Source organism: Petaurus breviceps, unplaced genomic scaffold (genome assembly GCF_028583685.1).
Source record: "Petaurus breviceps papuanus isolate PSGF00001 unplaced genomic scaffold, PetGlider_PUasm1.0 221, whole genome shotgun sequence".
NCBI classification, from domain to species: Eukaryota; Metazoa; Chordata; class Mammalia; order Diprotodontia; family Petauridae; genus Petaurus; species Petaurus breviceps.
The window spans coordinates 13079029-13095883 of record NW_027185877.1 but is presented as its reverse complement, the minus strand read 5'-3'; the positions used below and the strand labels follow the sequence as shown (position 1 = coordinate 13095883).

The 16855-nt window shown below is 36.1% G+C and overlaps 1 protein-coding gene across 5 annotated transcripts in view; it reads left to right on the top strand.

Moving 5' to 3' along the window:
* The window catches only part of CCDC91 (coiled-coil domain containing 91), a 662757-nt gene extending 647346 nt beyond the window's left edge, over positions 1 to 15411 (top strand). For all 5 annotated transcript variants that reach the window (XM_069094897.1, XM_069094893.1, XM_069094894.1 and 2 more), the window contains one exon: positions 14284 to 15411. In XM_069094897.1, the coding sequence (XP_068950998.1) occupies positions 14284 to 14433 (150 nt within the window). In that variant the 3' untranslated portion in view covers positions 14434 to 15411. The remainder of the gene's footprint in view (positions 1 to 14283) is intronic.
* Positions 15412 to 16855: the final 1444 nt, after the last annotated feature.

Here is a 16855-nt window from a genome sequence, read left to right as displayed (position 1 = left end):
TCCAGACTCTAGCTCCAGTCACTCTCAAGATACCTATTCAAAATCTTAAAAAATCCATTTAGAAAAAAAAAGTCAGAGAGAGAACATGCAAAAAATGATCTAAAGAGCCAAAGAAGTATTCCAGACTTTAGACCTTTATTTATTAATGATTTTTTAAAAAAATTCCTCAGTAGTCCTGTGAAAAAGGCATTAGAAGTAGTATACAAGTCCTATGATATAATTATATATTTTTCGTTGTTCCTTATTTGAATTCAGGTAAGTCATAGTGGCCTGCTGCCTTTAATGAGAATATTGTAAGAACTAATGGAATCATGGTATCACATGTTTAGAGTTTGAAAAGACTCTAGAGACCATAATCTACCCCATTTTACAGATGAGGTTAAATTAAGATCCAAGGAGATTAAGTGATTTGTCCAAGACCATAGGCATAGTAAGTGGCAGAGCCAAGATTTAAACTTGGGTCATTTGGATCCAAATCTGTCATTCTTTCCATTGTGGATTGCTTTCTTTACACATATAATAGAGCCTCATAATACACTTTTCTGTTTGTGGAAAACTGAATAATTTCTCTATATTTTACTTATATATTGTCAATTGCCAAAGGTACATGACTGAATAGAAGAGCTCCCTGTCACTGTAAGTTCATAAATATTACTATAGGGAGAATTATTATACTCTTCAAAAGAATATGAATATGGATTCCCACCTGAAAGCGTCACCCCATCCTACCCACCTCTTTCTACCCAAAACTTGTAGCTTCAATTTTTAAAAATCACTTTTAAAAATTTTAACCCCAAAAGAATTTGTCAGTGAATTATAAATGAATACAAAGGGTTTGAATCCCAATGACCTAGAATTTTTAGTTAACTAAATTTCAAATATATGGCCAATGCAAAAACAGTTTTACTTACCACTTCCTTGTACATCCCTGTGGTTCATTTGCTAGTTCTTTGCTTATGTGAGCAAATAGGATTGGATTTAACATGGATGGCATTGTTGTATTCATATCTTCTTATAAGAAGTATGGCATAGCATTTCTTACTAAAAATCATGGCTAGAGTGTAGCCTGCACCAAATGAGAAAATATCCACATCAGTGAGATCTCAGATTCATTGAAGGATGGCTTCATATGAGAGTCTATAATTTATATTGGTTCATCCTTCCCAAATGATTTACTGTAGAGCCTTAAAACTAGTGTATGCCTTCTATTTCACAATGGAAATGATTCAGGATAAAAACACAGATGATTCAGGAACAGAATCTCCTTACCCTTAGACTGCTTTAAAAAAAACTCTCTATTCTTTAGTTCCTGCCACTAAGATCTTTGTGCCAATTATTCATTTATTCTCCAACAGCATCTGTAATTCATCTTGTGCATACTGGGAAGTTACACAGCTTCTTTATATGTTGACATTTTAGAACTATCTAAATAATAAGATAGACTTGAAAAGTATTTTAAAGTTGAAAAGTACATTCATAGGGTAAATTGGAAATGTGGATTTTGAACAGAAAAACTTCATGGCAAATGAATGATGGTCTGTGAATGTTCTGGTGAAGAGGTTAGGACTGAGTTCTCTGAAGTTCAGGGTTGAGGTGACTGGCATAACCCTAGTTCAAACCACTGTTGAAGCTATATTGGATCTTTGAGAGTAGTGTTATTCTAGACATGTATTTTATGGAACATAGCTGCCTAAAAAGTGGTTTTAAGTCTCTTCTTGAGGTTGATTTACAATATTGATTTTGTTATATTCTCTGAGAGGGAGGATTTGATGTCTAAGTTTTAGTTCTTTTAAGCAAGGGTTCTTTAACTTTTTTGTGCCATGGACCCTTTGGCCGTTCAGTTAAACCTTTGGATCCTTTCTCAGAATAATGTTATTAAATGCACAAAATAAAATGCATCAGATTACAAAGGAAAACCAAGGTTAGTGAAAATAGAGATGTATTTTTCCCCATACAAATTCATGAGCCACCTAAAATCTCGCCACAGTCTCCTTGAGGACCTAATAGACCCCAGGTTAAGAATACCTGCAATAGAGGAAACCTTTTATGCTACCAATGTGTTTATGTGAAAGCAATATAAAAGGAATATCCTAATGTAAAACTGTTAATGGTACAGGTCCAAGTTATAAAAGATGAAATATGAAAGCCTTCATTAGTGAAGAAGAGACTATGTCTCATGTGTGGTAATAATGTAACTATACCATTCACTGGCAAGTAGAACTTGTAAATATAGAAGCAAAACATTTTGGGGGTGGCTAGGTGGCCACAGTGAATAGAGCACTGGCCCTGGAGTCAGGAGGACCTGAGTTCAAATCCGGCCTCAGACACTTAACACAAAAACTAGCCATGTGACCTTGGGCAAGTCACTTAACCCCAATTGCCCCTCCAAAAAAAAGGCAAAAAAAAAGAAAAGCATTTTATGATATAAACACTTATTTTTAAACATTAGGATGCTAAAGTGTCCCAGCAAAATATCATTATTCTGTGACTGAATCATATCTCATTGCCCATGATATTCTGGTGGCCAACCTAAAGGAATAAACTAACAGGTAACACAAAACACTTCAAGATTTAAAGAGGTCTTTACTTACTTTATCTAATTTGACCCTCACAGCAACCCTGTGAGATGACTTCCAGATATTCTTATCTAAGTTTTACAGATGAGGAACCCAAGTCTTAGTTATCTAATTTGCCAATAGGCACACAGCTAGTACAGGTTAGAGACCTTACTCTCCTTTGAATCCAAGTTACTCTTTCCACTGTACTTCCCCATAGAACCATCCCATTATAAACATTTTCATGTATTAGGATAAAAATTAAAAAAATAGGCCAGCTCCTTCAATCTACATGTAAGTGAATATTTGTGTGTGTGGAGGGTGGGGGAAGGTGAATAAGATTTATATAGTACCTAATATTATACTAAGTAATTATCTTATTTGAAAGCTGTTGTGTGTTTTTTCTTGGATTTTTCTACTTCATAATTGTCCTTTGGCTTTAGAGACCTTTCAGAATATCTCAAGAATTAAAAGTAGAGTTATATTGATGATGCTCCAGAGAAGAGTTTCTAATCTATCAGTTGTCACAATAACAGTGAATTTTGTAGTATAATCATGAACCTAAAATTTACTCTTTTTTTCAAAATTGATTTTAAAAATTTAATTGATATCTTTTGTTCTTATACACTTTATTTCTGAATATATATTTCCCTTTCCTCTATCCAGTGAGTTATCTCTTATAACAAAGAATTTTTAAAAAAGGAGAAGAGAAAATATTGACTAAAATGAACAAATAAATAATCAAAGGCAAAATCTACTTTACAAAGATCCATGTTTCATTTCAGTTGTGCTTATTGATACAAAATACTCATGAAAGTATCCACATGTAATCAGGACTGTTCCTCTAAAAGTAGGTCGCTTCATCATCCTTAGTTTTGCCAGTCAGGTAATCCAACAGTTCCACTGGCTCATTTGTGTGAGGGAGAGGTTTGTATATTTTCAATTGTGCATATTGATCATCCCCAGTATTTACCTTCACATAATACGTGGTCCCAGCAACCACTTGGGTTTTGTATTCTACAGTCTCAAAATGGTCATATTTTTCATTGTTCTTTTTTTCAAACCATGGCTGTACCTCATCAACAATCTTCTGAATTCCTGGAGTTGCAGGTTCAGTTTCATTTAAACTTCCAGTCGATATTTAGTGGTTGATTTGCAGAAAGGGATGCTGGAACTGAAATGACGAAACTTTGCAGATATCACCCAATCATCATGAATTAGATATGTTTTTGGTAAGTCTGGGAGGCCATGTTATCTTTGTGAAGTTGGGCACATTGCTTAACTTCTCTGAAGCCTCAGTTTTCTTACCTGAAATATGAGGTTGGTCTATATTATTTCTAAGGAATTTTCCAGCTCTGAGATTCACATGCGCATTGGGTATGTGTATATTTGCGTATGTATATCTCAAGCCTCTAGATATTGCTGCTACTTAAGGATTAGGTTTTCCTCTCCCCATTCAGTTTAACCATTATTCCTGTTCTTCTCTAATGCTCATTACATTCAGGTCCATCTCCCCACAGTTTCTTATAAACTATGCTTACTCTTACCTACAAGCTTTTGTTCATACTAATTCTCTTCTCTAGATTTTTTCCTTCTTGTCCCTTTTACCTATCTAAATTCTACCGACTTTTAAAGACTGCTGAAGTCTCATCTTCTACATGGAGACTTTCCTCTCTATTCCTTCTCTGAATTCTAGTTGCACTTAGAGTCAGTGTGATAGGTTTGACAAAATTTGTCGTCTCCATCCCCTTTTCTGTACTAGCATTGCCACACCACAAGTGAGATCCACATATCCTCTTGCCTCAGCTAATGCATATTAGTCTCCTAATCAGTCTCCTCACCTTAATGCTTTCCTCCTTTCCAATCCATCCTCCATACAACTGTCAAAGTGATATTTCTAAAGTATGTGTCTGATCATTTCATTACCATGCTTAAAAGCTAGAGTGGTTCTGTATCATCTGAATCATAAATTATAAACTCCTCTGACTTTTCAAGCTACTTGACTCAAACCCAAATTTCTGGGTTTAATAAACTTTCATCCTTCATTCATCATCCACTCTATTTTAGAGCCAAGTTGGTCCTCCTCATACCCAACATTTTACCTGCTCTTTTCATGTCTCTTTAATAGGCTGTATTTAGTACCTAAAACTCTCTCCCTTCTCATTGCCACCTCTTAAAATACCCACTTCTTTCAAAGTTCAACTCAAGTTCCCATTCCCTAGCCTATTCATACCCCATCTTTCAAAAATAACTTTTTTTCTTGTATGTGTATATATAATTTGTGTGTTTTCCATTTAATAAAATCATAAGGTATAAAAAAATCAAACTATTTCATTTTTGTCCTTGCAGTCCCAATCCATATTATATTGTCTCTTTCAGTGTATATATTAAATGATTGTTGACTGACTGAGTGTTTCATGTTTATATTCTAGACTAGGTTATCTCTAGAGTCCAGAAGAAATATCTTATGCTTCTTTTCCTGGAAATAGAAAAGATCCCCCTGTATTGGCTTGGTTTTCAAATTGATTGTGTTAAAACCCAGAGCTTGTTAATCCCACCTGTGGGATGGACTTGTTGATGTGAAAAGAAAGTCCTGAACTGGGAGGAGCTGGTGACGTAGATTTGGAGAGACATGAGAGAGAGGCAGAAGAACTTTTTGGAAGCAGCACCCTCGTGGAGGCAGAGAGAGAGACTGAGAGAATTGCTGGGGGCCACTTTGAATTGCCCTGGATTTTTGAGACCTGCCCCCTGAGCTGCCAAGGATTGAGGAGACATGGCTGTTTTGCTGGTACTTTGTCTGTCTGTTTTGATCTTGTTTTGCCAGATTTGTCCACTGGTGAAAGACAATCCTGTTGTTGAAGAAGTCCTGGAACTTGGCTGTTGGCTAAGAGCTCCTGAGACTGTCCTGCAGACAGAGAGTGAATCCTGTCCACTGGTGAAGGACAGTGCTGTTGTTGCAGGGGTCTGGAGACTGTCCTGCAGACAGAGTGAATACTGTCCACTGGTGAAGGACAGTGCTGTTGTTGCAGGGGTCTGGGAACCTTTCTGTTGGTTCAGAAGCCCTGAAGAAGGATTTTCTTGTTGTATGTTTACAGAAATCCTGGGAGAGGGTTTTGCTAATGTTTTCAGGGTTTCTAGGACTGTTCTGCAGACAGAGGATGAATTAATGAAGAGACTGGCAATGTATCTTGTGGCCTTGCTAAGCCTTGTCTCCCCAGGAACTAAGATTGCTGAGAACTTGTGTCAAGATGAAGAAAAGACCTCCATTTGGGTGTTAAGTGCTGTGCTTAAACTTGATGTAACTCTGGGGTAGATTCAATTGTGATCCAGGGGTGGGGAACTTTTGACCTTTTTGTGTTCTATGGTTGAACAAATGAATGTACTTTACTTATGATTGGAAACTAATCTCCATTTGAGAAGAGGGGTTTTGTGATGGACTAAATGAAGGTACAGCCTAGGGGTGGAGTAGTATTTAGAACAGGGACTTTGTAATTGATTGAATGAATGGAAGGTCCTGGGGTGGGGTAGTACTTGGAGATTATTTAATCACACTTAGTAAATGCTGTATTTTGAATGATGTCATGTTTTGACCTTCTCTGTTCTTAATTTGTCACTGAATAAAATGGAGAGCACCTATGCTGGTATTTTGAACCTTGGGAAGTTGCCTTTCCTTGGCATTACATTACACTAATGCAGACAACTGTCATGACCTACTGCTACTCCAGGGACAATGCTAGGACAGCAACCAGAAGTCCAGATCACAGAAGTTAAAGGACAGAAACTCTCATTTTTCCCCAGCAAGTGATTTCCTCTTGAGAGTGTGAATGGAACTACTGTCTTCTCTAAGCTGCCAAATGTTTTTAGATTCTGGATTTCAAACTAGATTGCTGTTTATTCAAAAACCTGCAGTGTGTAACTAAGTTTCTTCCAATCCACATACACTTCCTGTAACACCTATTTAAAATGCCTTTAGTTAGTTGATTCAGTGGAATTGTCTAGACCTTGTTCATATCTAGCTTATACTTCTGATTGATTCAGTCAAGAATTTGGAGTGACTATCATCATTTCACTTGAAATAGGTAATATAGTAAAGACACAACAGTCTTGCAGCAAAATGTATTTGTAGTTTGAAAGCAAATATTTCTTCTTATGAATGTTGTTATATGGAAAATCTTCCTGTACAGTTGTTGCTTCACATCATCAAATTTGGGCTTTCTTATATCCTTATATCCTTGAGTCCTATTTGGGTTTTGTTGTTTAATCATTTTTCAGTCATGTCTGACCTCTTCATAATACCTTTAGGGTTTTTTTTTTGCAAAGATGCTGGAGTGATTTGCCATTTCCTTCCCCAGCTCACTTTTTTTTAATTTTAAAAGCAATTGGGGTTAAGTAACTTGCTCAAGGTCACACGGCCAGTTATTTTTTGTGTGGGTGCCAAGTATCTGAGGCTGGAACCGATCCTGGGTCTCCCAACACCAGGGTCGGCGCTCTTACTCACTGCACCACCTGGCCACCCCTCTCCAGCTCATTTTACAAATGATGAAACTGAGGCAAACAGGGTTAAGTGACTTACTCAGGGTCACACAGCTAGTGTCTGAGGCCAGATTTCAATTTAGGAAGAGGAATCTTCCTGACTCTAATCCCAGCCATCTTGCTGAATATAGAAGCCCTATTATCTATGTATTTACTCTGTGTGTATTTATGCATACACATATGCATATATAACATATTATAAAATTATATAGCTAATATACATTGTAATAATATATGTAATTATATATCATTATATGTGTGTGTGTGTGTGATTAAGCTATTAGCCAGATATCCATTTATGCTTAGGTTCTTTCATGACATCTTAAAAATGTGTACAAGCATAAGGTATAAACCTGACATGAATACATCAATAGTCATAGGCTTATTTCTTTCATATTTTATTGTATATCATGGTAGCAAGTCAGTCAGCCAGTAAGCATTTTTTTAAGCAATTGGGGTTAAGAAACTTGCTCAAGATTACACAGCCAGGTGTTTCTGGGTGGGTGCTAAGTGTCTGAGCCTGGGATTCGATCTCCAGGTCATCCTGACACTGCAGCCCGTGCTCTTACTCGCTGTGCTACCTGGCTGCTAAGCATTTCTTAAGTGCTTGCTATGTACCATGCCAAGCACTGTGCTAAAGGCATAATATAGTTCCTGGCCTCAGGGAGCTTGTAATCAATAAGCAAATAAATATGTTAATATGCAAAAGCAAGCTGTATGCAGGATAAATCAGGGAAACCAACAGGAGAGATGCAGAGGAAGAACATTCCAAGGCATGGAAGACTACCAGAATACCCCAAAGCTGAGAGACAGGGTGTATTGTTTGATAAACAGCAAAGAGACCAGTTTTTATCAAATCCATGTGGTAGGGAGTAAGGTTTAAGAACACTGGAAAGGTAGGTTATGACGGGCTAAAGGATTTTGTACTTAATCCTGGAAGTAATAGGAAGCAACTAGAGTTCATTAAATGGAGGATGACATTGTTGGACCTCTGACCATTATGCTAAAGCACAAAAATATTGAAAACACAATTTATATATATATATATGTATATATATATAATGTCATATGCTGAATGTTTCTTCTTTATATATGACATTTTGCATAGCAGAATTTGGGGTTGAGGGACAGGGAGAAAGGAAGTTTTTTTGTCTTTTTGGAGGGGGGAAGGCAGGGCAATTGGGGTTAAGTGACTTGCCCAAAGTCACACAACTACTAAGTATTAAGTGTCTTAGGCCAGTTTTGAACTCAGGTCCTCCTGATTCCAGGGCTGGTGCTCTATTCACTGTGCCACTTAGATGCCCCAGGAGAAAGAATTCTTAACCAACATCTTCATAACAGAAATAATTTTATTCCTAAAAAAATTTTTTGATTGGCTTTGGAATTCTTCATTCTTCATTACCCTTCCCATTATGGTATAGCAAGTGTAATTCTAAAGCCCAGAGTTTGCTTTTTTATCTCTTTTTTTTTGCTGTTGCCTTTTATAGCCCTCTGTATGGCACCCTATACCTTTCTCTTTCTCTGTAGGCTGGATCATTCATTTCACCTCATTCACTTCGACAGGTAAAAGTGGTATCCCCAGAGGAGCAGCTGACAACAACCATATCTATGCTACTACAAGTCACTCTCTTGGAATCCTAGGGGTAACCCTGGTGTGTGTGGTTGGGGGGGATATAGTTCCCATTATTGTACCTCCTCTGCCTCTACCATTTTCTTTCTCATCTGCACAAAATTAGTTACAGTGATACCATTTACTCTTAAACATGGAACATTTACTAAACAAAAGGCAAATGCAAGAATAATCATAACTTCTATTCAGCAGAAGGAAAAAAGAAATAATCCTAACCTTTACTCAATAGACACCAAGAAAAATAATAATGAAAATATGAGTCTATCCATAAACATAGGTCATACTCTCCCAACAATTCACACAGTATCCGTATGCTTTCAGAAACCTAGCAGGGTAGTACATATATAGGGAAACACATCACAGCTCTAGATGGCAAGTTTTAATGCCAATGATCTCTTTAGAGTATAATCTGTACCATGAGTCATCTTCTGGGCAAAACTACTTCTCTGTTATGTGGTCCATATAGCTATCCTATAGGGAAGAGTCATGTCTTTGCTACTTATAGGCCATTGAAGCAGTGACAAGTTATTTTAGCCTACAAATGCCCAGGACTGGGTGCTAAGAAAATGTTATTCGGGGCAGCTAGATGGTACAGTGAATAAAGCACTCACCCTGGAGTCAGGAGGACTTGAGTTCAAAGCTGGCCTCAGATACTTAACACAAAAACTATACGTGTGACCTTGGACAAATCACTTAACCCCAACTGCCCTCCAAAAAAGTAAAAAAGAAAAGAAAATGTTATACTCTTTTGATATGGGAAGTCAGCTTTATCCAGTCAGTTCTTAGCAAAGCTATGCCAATTCTCATAGCAAAGTACTTGCAAAACCTTTCTTTTCCTTTCTGTTTCCCCCTCTTGAAGCTCAAATCAGAGAACACAGACACATGGGCAAAACCCTGAGAATTTCCCCCATTCTCAAGCTATAAATTAGATTAGAGTTAGATTAGAATTCTGCCTTTCTCCAACCAAGCATCTCCTAGCAAAGCAGTGCCTCTCTTCCAGTCAGCACAGCTCCCAGCAGAGCAGCTGCAAATCCTGCCTGCCAACTTTCATCAGCTCCTGTCAACCCCTCTATTGTATCTTATGTAAGCAGCTCCTCTCATTATCCCTTGTTTCCTCCGTCTCTCACTCCTCTACAGCTCAGCTTCATTTCTCCCTTCCATCTTCAGCAACTTCCACATTCTCTTCTCCTCACCTTTGCCTTCTTATACTCCAAATTAGGGCTTCCTCATAAACAGGAACCTATCTCTTCACTTCTATTTTATGATTTAAACTCAAAAATTTCACGTTTCTATCATCTGTGACAGAGTTCTATAATCTATAATTTTCCATAGGTCTTAAACAACTGTCTTATTTAAAGTTTCTCAGAACCTTCAAAACTCTGAGGACAGTCACATGCAAATGAACTGATGGCTCACGATGTATTACAGCCATCTGTACAATAGTCATCATTCTACCCTCAAACAATTACTTTCACTATATTTATCTGATGGGCAACTTTCTGTCAGGGAAGTCTGTGTTTCTCCTCAGTATTTCATCTAAGCTGTTTCTTCTTAAGCTAATTTTATTCGTGTTTCTTACATAAATATTTCTTTCTCTGCCCCTTTCAGCAACAGAATGTCCAGATGAAAGGGCTCATATTTTACATTTGTTTTTTGCTTTGGGCAGGACATACTGGTAAAAATATAAGTACAAATCTAACATAAATCACAGGTGAATAAAGACCAGCCAAGCAGTGATCTTTCTTTTCACTAAATGGTTATGAAATTTAAAATCTGAAAGGATCAGTGGGTTTCTACTGGGCCCCTGTAGGAGCCAACAAACTGAAATCATAAAAGGATGACTAAAATTTAAAAATGAAAGGAAAAAATTTATAAAGCTCAGACCCCAAATTTCAACTTTTTTTCAGGAATCCCTAACAACTGTGTTACAGCTGAAGCAACACAAAATGAAGATGAAAACAAAGTATTTTACAGCTACCCCATCACTTAAGAAAAATAAACATCAAATCTGAAAATATGACACCAGTGCTCTTTAGTAAAAAATTTGACAGTGTTGTGTCATAAAGTACTAATCTTTGACATACTTTGAATTGAAAGACACAAATACAGAATTAAACCCCACATTACAAGGGAAAATTGTGGAACAATTTGCCAAAGTCTGTATTGCCTCAATAAAGGATAATAAGGTCATGCATGATAAAATAGAAACTGTTGAAATTCAGGTACATGCCAAGAATATCATTCTGATGGGCTGGTTACAGAAAGAGAAATCCAGCATCTTTTAAGGGAAAGGTACCAAATATTCTACCTCACAGACATGATCTTATATGCCATACAGGGAAGACCCATCAAATTAGATACTCAGTTCTGTTACGTCCAGATACATTGTCTTCCTCCTTGGATGGTTTACATTCCACCTTGGATATGCTCAGAGCTTTGAACTTACATTTATTTGGTAGAGTTTTATCTTCACACATTTCTATGAAAAAAGATATGAAGTGAACCTTAGCAGCTAGCTGCCTAAACCCAGTATCATTAGGGCCCTCATCTTTATAGATTCTAATTCCAGAGTGATTCCTAACATATGCAAGAAATGTAATTGATATGTTTTATTAAAAGATTAATCAAAATTTTCTTGTCCTTTTGGCATTTAATTTTAAAAATTGCAACACATGAATTATGGACTCAAGACTTCAACATAGGTTTGTTAGGTTAAATAAATATCCTGGCAGCAATCATGGGTCAAATGCTTGGAGCCTCTTTACAAACTGTTGAATTTATTCTAAAATTTCCAAACTTCATTACCTATCATCTAAAAAAACATCATTCCAGCAGTTCTCTCAAAACCCATTTTTTAAAAGAAAATGTCATAATGATTCTTCTGGATTTCAATAATATTCAAGGAAAAATTTTAGGAAATTAAAGCCAGCAATTGGTTACTGTCAGATTCCCAACTATCCATAGAGATGTCTACATAAGAGATATTTTGTATACTTTTGGAAGTCATCATGTCCACCAGGCTTACCATATATGACTGGATACAAAATTACACAGTATACTACAAAGTAGGATTTGACATTGGATAATTCCAATAATTTTCACTTCTTAGGAGTTCAGTTAAAAACCAATTGAAAGTGTAATCTTGAGATTCCTTTAAGTTAAGGCATTACTTAAGCTTTTAAAATCAGTTACATTTCAACTCATTCAACATTAAATGCCTTGCTATATCATTTGAAAAAAAACATGAAATTTTAGCTCTGTGTTTCATTTTTGAGCTGGCACTGAAGTATATTATGAGCAAATCTAAATAGACTATTATGTTACTATTATTTCTCAACTGATCTTATATACCACCCAAACCAACTCCTCCTAATTTCTTTATTTTTGCTAATGTTACTAACGTTTTCTCAGATTCTTGGCATCATTTTAACTCCTTTCTTTCTCTTGTCCTGCACATTCATGCAGGCTTTATTCACCTTCTTGCCAATTTTACCTCTATTGTATCTCACGTTCATTCTCTAACTTTCTCTTGCTACCATTCTAGGTTATGTCCTCATTACTTCTCACTTGAACCACAGTCATAGTCTGCTAAATGGTACTGAAATGTTCTCCTTCCTCACCTCCACCGCTTACCATCCTTTGTTTCTGTCAAGACTCAGCTTAAACATCACCTTCTGCAGGTGGCTTTCTTGGTCCCCTCCTGACCATTTGAGTCTTCTTTTTTATTCTGTATTCATCTTGTATGTATTTTTTTACCTATATTTTTTCTCCTCAATTACTATGTAAGTTCACTGAGGTCAGGGACTGGTTTTTTTCATGTTTTTACCTTAATTTGAATCCCTAGTGCTTAGCATAGTTCCTTACACATCATAAGCACTTAATAAATGATTGTTGATTGGTTGATTAAACTGACTCCCTCTTTCTATTCTTTATCCGTCCAGGCTACCAGTTGTAACTGGTATAATCTCCAGTTGTAACTAGATTAATCTTCCTAATCAGAATCCTGGTCATGTAACTCAAAATCTTCAAATTTTAGCACACCACTACCCTGGAGAAGGGGCTGAGAAAATGTTATACTCTTTGATGCATAAAAAGCTAAAGTTTGCATTCTTTAGCCTGGTATTCAAGGCTTCCTGGTCTCTGGGTCTTATGTACCTTTCCATCCTCATCTTCCACTACTACATTTATATGCCCTAGACAAAAATTCAGCCATGCTATTTGTTCTTCCCTGACCATGATCCAGGCTTTCAAGCCCCTATTCCCTCTGTATGTATGCTTACCAAAAACCTCCCTATTTTCCAAGGTCCATATAAAATGTTACAAAAATGTTCTCTCCTTACTCTGAACTCTTTTTGTACTTTATTCATACCTCTCATCCACCTTATTTCACCTACCCAGTTTTAAGGTCTTTAAGAGTAGGGACCATGTCTAATTATTCATCTTTGTTTCCCTCATGAAACCTAGCATAGTTAGTTCCTTGCTTCTGATAAATACTCAATTTTTAAAAATTTCATTATGACCTATTGGGATAGTTGTTTAAAAAAAAGTCTGCACCAAGTTAAAAATATAAAAACTCATAGAATGCTAGATTGGAAGGAACTTGTCAACATAAGTAGATTTTCAAACATTTTAGTGGTTTTTATAGTGTATTATAATGTCCATATGAACCCACCACACTTATGCCTGTAAACTTTCCCACTGTAATCTTAATAATGCCTTATAACCCTCCATACTTCTGAAGAACAGAAAAGTTATAACACACATTTTTATGTGGCAGGTGTTGTAGATGCTTTCTTTTTCTAGTTATTATTTTTTTTCTTAATAGTCCTCTCAGCAACTGAGAAACCTACCCATTTTTACATACTATGTTGTGTATATTGTGAACTCTGTTACATAGCATGGCAATAGGGTATTCTGTTGGGGATTGGAAAAGCTGTTATTTTAAGATCCCCTTGATATCATAGAAAGGTCTTAGAGCCATGAAGATCTGCACATCTGACAAATTGCTAGTTCTTTAGCCTGAGCAAGTCAATCTCTTAATGCTCTAGGCATCACTTTAAGAGAGCTGCCAACCTCCTTTGGTAAAGGAAGTTTCCTCATTCTGGAGTTCCCTAGTTGATAACTATACCGAAGACTCACCCCTCTGTCTGTTTCTTGAGTCCTCTATTACTTTATTAATTCTCATTGTTAAGTTCTCAAGTAGTCAAGGGACAGGTTCTGTGCAAAATAAAACAATCTGTTGATAGGTTTAACCTCATTCTGCTTCTGTGCCTCTCCAACAAGGAGAAGGAAATAACATTGTATTTGTCTAATAAGTAATCACTTATATTAAAGTTCATATTATAAACTTATTTATACTTATTTTAATATAATTTTAAATACATCATTTAAAATAGCCAAATCAGATATAGTGGCATAATTTTAATTCAATGTAATGCATTATTCAAAGCACTACAAATTAAATTCCTAGTTTTTCTCATAATAATGTGCATAATACATTTCTTCTCAAGTTTATTTCAAATGTTCTAAATGGCATTATTTTCTCTTTTCAAACAAAATCCATAGCTTGATCAAGTGATCCGCCAGAGAAGCCTGTCAACTTTGGAACTGTTTCTCTCTTGTGCCCAGAAACAATTGAGTTCTTTAATCTCTGAAGAACCAGCTTCAACAGAAGGAGGAGAACATGACAAGCTGACCAGCACTAAGAGTGACTAGATCATTTGGGCCCCTAATTTACATTCTGTGAATTACCAAGATGCTTCTCTTTTCTTTGTAAAATCCTAGGGATTATAGTACTGGTTTAAGGATAAGACAAAATAATATTTAGAAGAATATCAGGTGATTTAATTTGTTTTGTTTTGTTTTCTCATTTGCTTTCCTTTCAAGCATAATATGACGTAAGAAAGTAATTGAAAAATACCACATGATCAAAACCTACACTTTTATTGCAAAGTTTATAGCCTCCAGTGGCCTGTTATTGGCGAATTTGGCAAAGGTAATGAACATCGTAACTTATTGCCTCAATATGACTTTTTACAAGATGCCAGCATGTGATCATATAATTTACTTCTTCTTTTAGCATAGGAGGAGGCCCAACTTTCAAAATTATTTAGTTACCTCTTTGGAATTTGTATATAAAGATCTGAGTTTTACCTAACCATTTTTTCAGCTGATTATAATACTTTTTGCCAGTGAACAGAAAGTGAATAACAGGAGGGGAAAAGAGAAATTTAAATTATTTTGTGTTAATTTTACTGTTCTGTTGAAACACATGCTGAAAAGGAAGTAATATAATGTACATATATGTGTATGCATGTGTATATATATATATGAATATATATGTTCTGCAAAATGAGCAGTGAAATTACTTTCTTATGAGAATTGAACCTTGTACTTGATCTAATGAAAGAGGGTTCATTTTAGCCCTTGAGATCCCTGTTGTAGGATTTCAAGTTCCAATAAAGGTAGTAAGAATAATTTACCTATAAATCTGGATGTGTTTAATTTATGATAAGTACCTCAAACATAATAGATTTGTGCCTCTGTTGATAGGTGTTTTTCACATTTTTCAGTTTTCCCATAAAATATTGATTTTTTTTGCCATTGAAACTTTTATCTTACCATATCTGTGATACTTCAACTTCCCTATCTCCTGGACTTTCTTACAACAATAAAAATATTTGGCCAAAATAAGGTTATATGATTAATTTCACCAAGTATTTATATTCTTCTAGCCAGAGCCTCCATGGTATGTTTGTGTGGTGTTTATTTTAAATGATTAAAAAACTACTCAGATTCCCTTTTGCAAGTTCAAGTAAAGACCTGAGTATAACTTATGAGCCTTAAGGCCAAACAAATTTCATATTCCCATCCATCCATCTATCATATCCCAGGAAAGAGAAAACAGTCTTAAAAATAGGACACTCCATTAAAATCTCCTGGTTTCTGGGCTACTACTGTATTCTTGGTGTTAATGTAAATTAGAGAAGTATTTGGGGCTTCAGTCACTTAGTTCTTCATCTCTTTTTAATCTATTGTAGAATTTTTAAAAATTATCCCACACCAGTTTACAAAGAAGTAAATTGGAATAAGTTTGTTGAGGGCAAGATAGCAGTAGTTTGCTGGCATATAGTAGAAACTGGCAAGGGAGGGAAGGGCAGAGGATGCTTTCCCTAGGATCAAATGAACTTGTTCATTGTACTGAGGACTCCATTTTTGTAAAATGGTAGTCAGTGTCCATAGTGACCTAAAGAGCATTTTCCATTTTCTCTAGCAAAAGCACTGCTTTCCAAACTGAGTTTTTATTGGGCACACACCCAGGTCCCAGAGGCTTATTCCCAGCCACTTCTCTGAAATGTGGACTTTTTCACAGTCCCTCCTACAACTGCAATCAAAATTGGATTATGACAATATCCCTTCCACAAATCTTTCCTTTAGTATTGTTCAGAAGCATCAGTTAACCATAGAATGGGACTTAGGTGAGTTACCCAGAACTGATTTCCATCAATACTCTCGAATCTGAATCAGCAATCCATTTAACTCTCAGAGAGATTCAATTTACTGGTTAAGTTCTGAATAGTTTAGGTTAAGAGAGTTACAAACAATTCTATTGCTTACTTCTTAAGGGAATGGTTAAAGCATTACAGTACATAAGAGGCAGAAATTTCATCCTGAAAATTCATTGTGTGAGAATTATCAGCTTAGTATCAGTCAAGTCATCAGAAGATCTGACTCCACAGCTCAGTTCTGAAACCATGTGGGACCCCAGGCAAGTTACTCAACTTTCTTTAGCCTCAGGTTTCTCATCTCTGAAATGGATCTAATTATACTTCTAATGCCAATGCAAAGAATAGTTGTGAAGTACTTTGTAAATCTTGAAGCACTCTACTGGTTATGCCAAACTTTTGTGCAGTGGATAGAACACCAGGCCTGAAGTCAGAAAAAAATCTAAGTTCATAGGGACACTCAGACACTTATTAACAGTGTGATCTTGGACAAGTCACTTCTCCTCAGTTTGCTTCGGTTTCCACATCTGTAAAATAGGAGTAATAACAGCACCTACCTCTCAGTGTTGTGAGGATCCAATTGGATCCTCACAACACTGAGAGGTAGGTGCTGTTATTACTCCTATTTTACA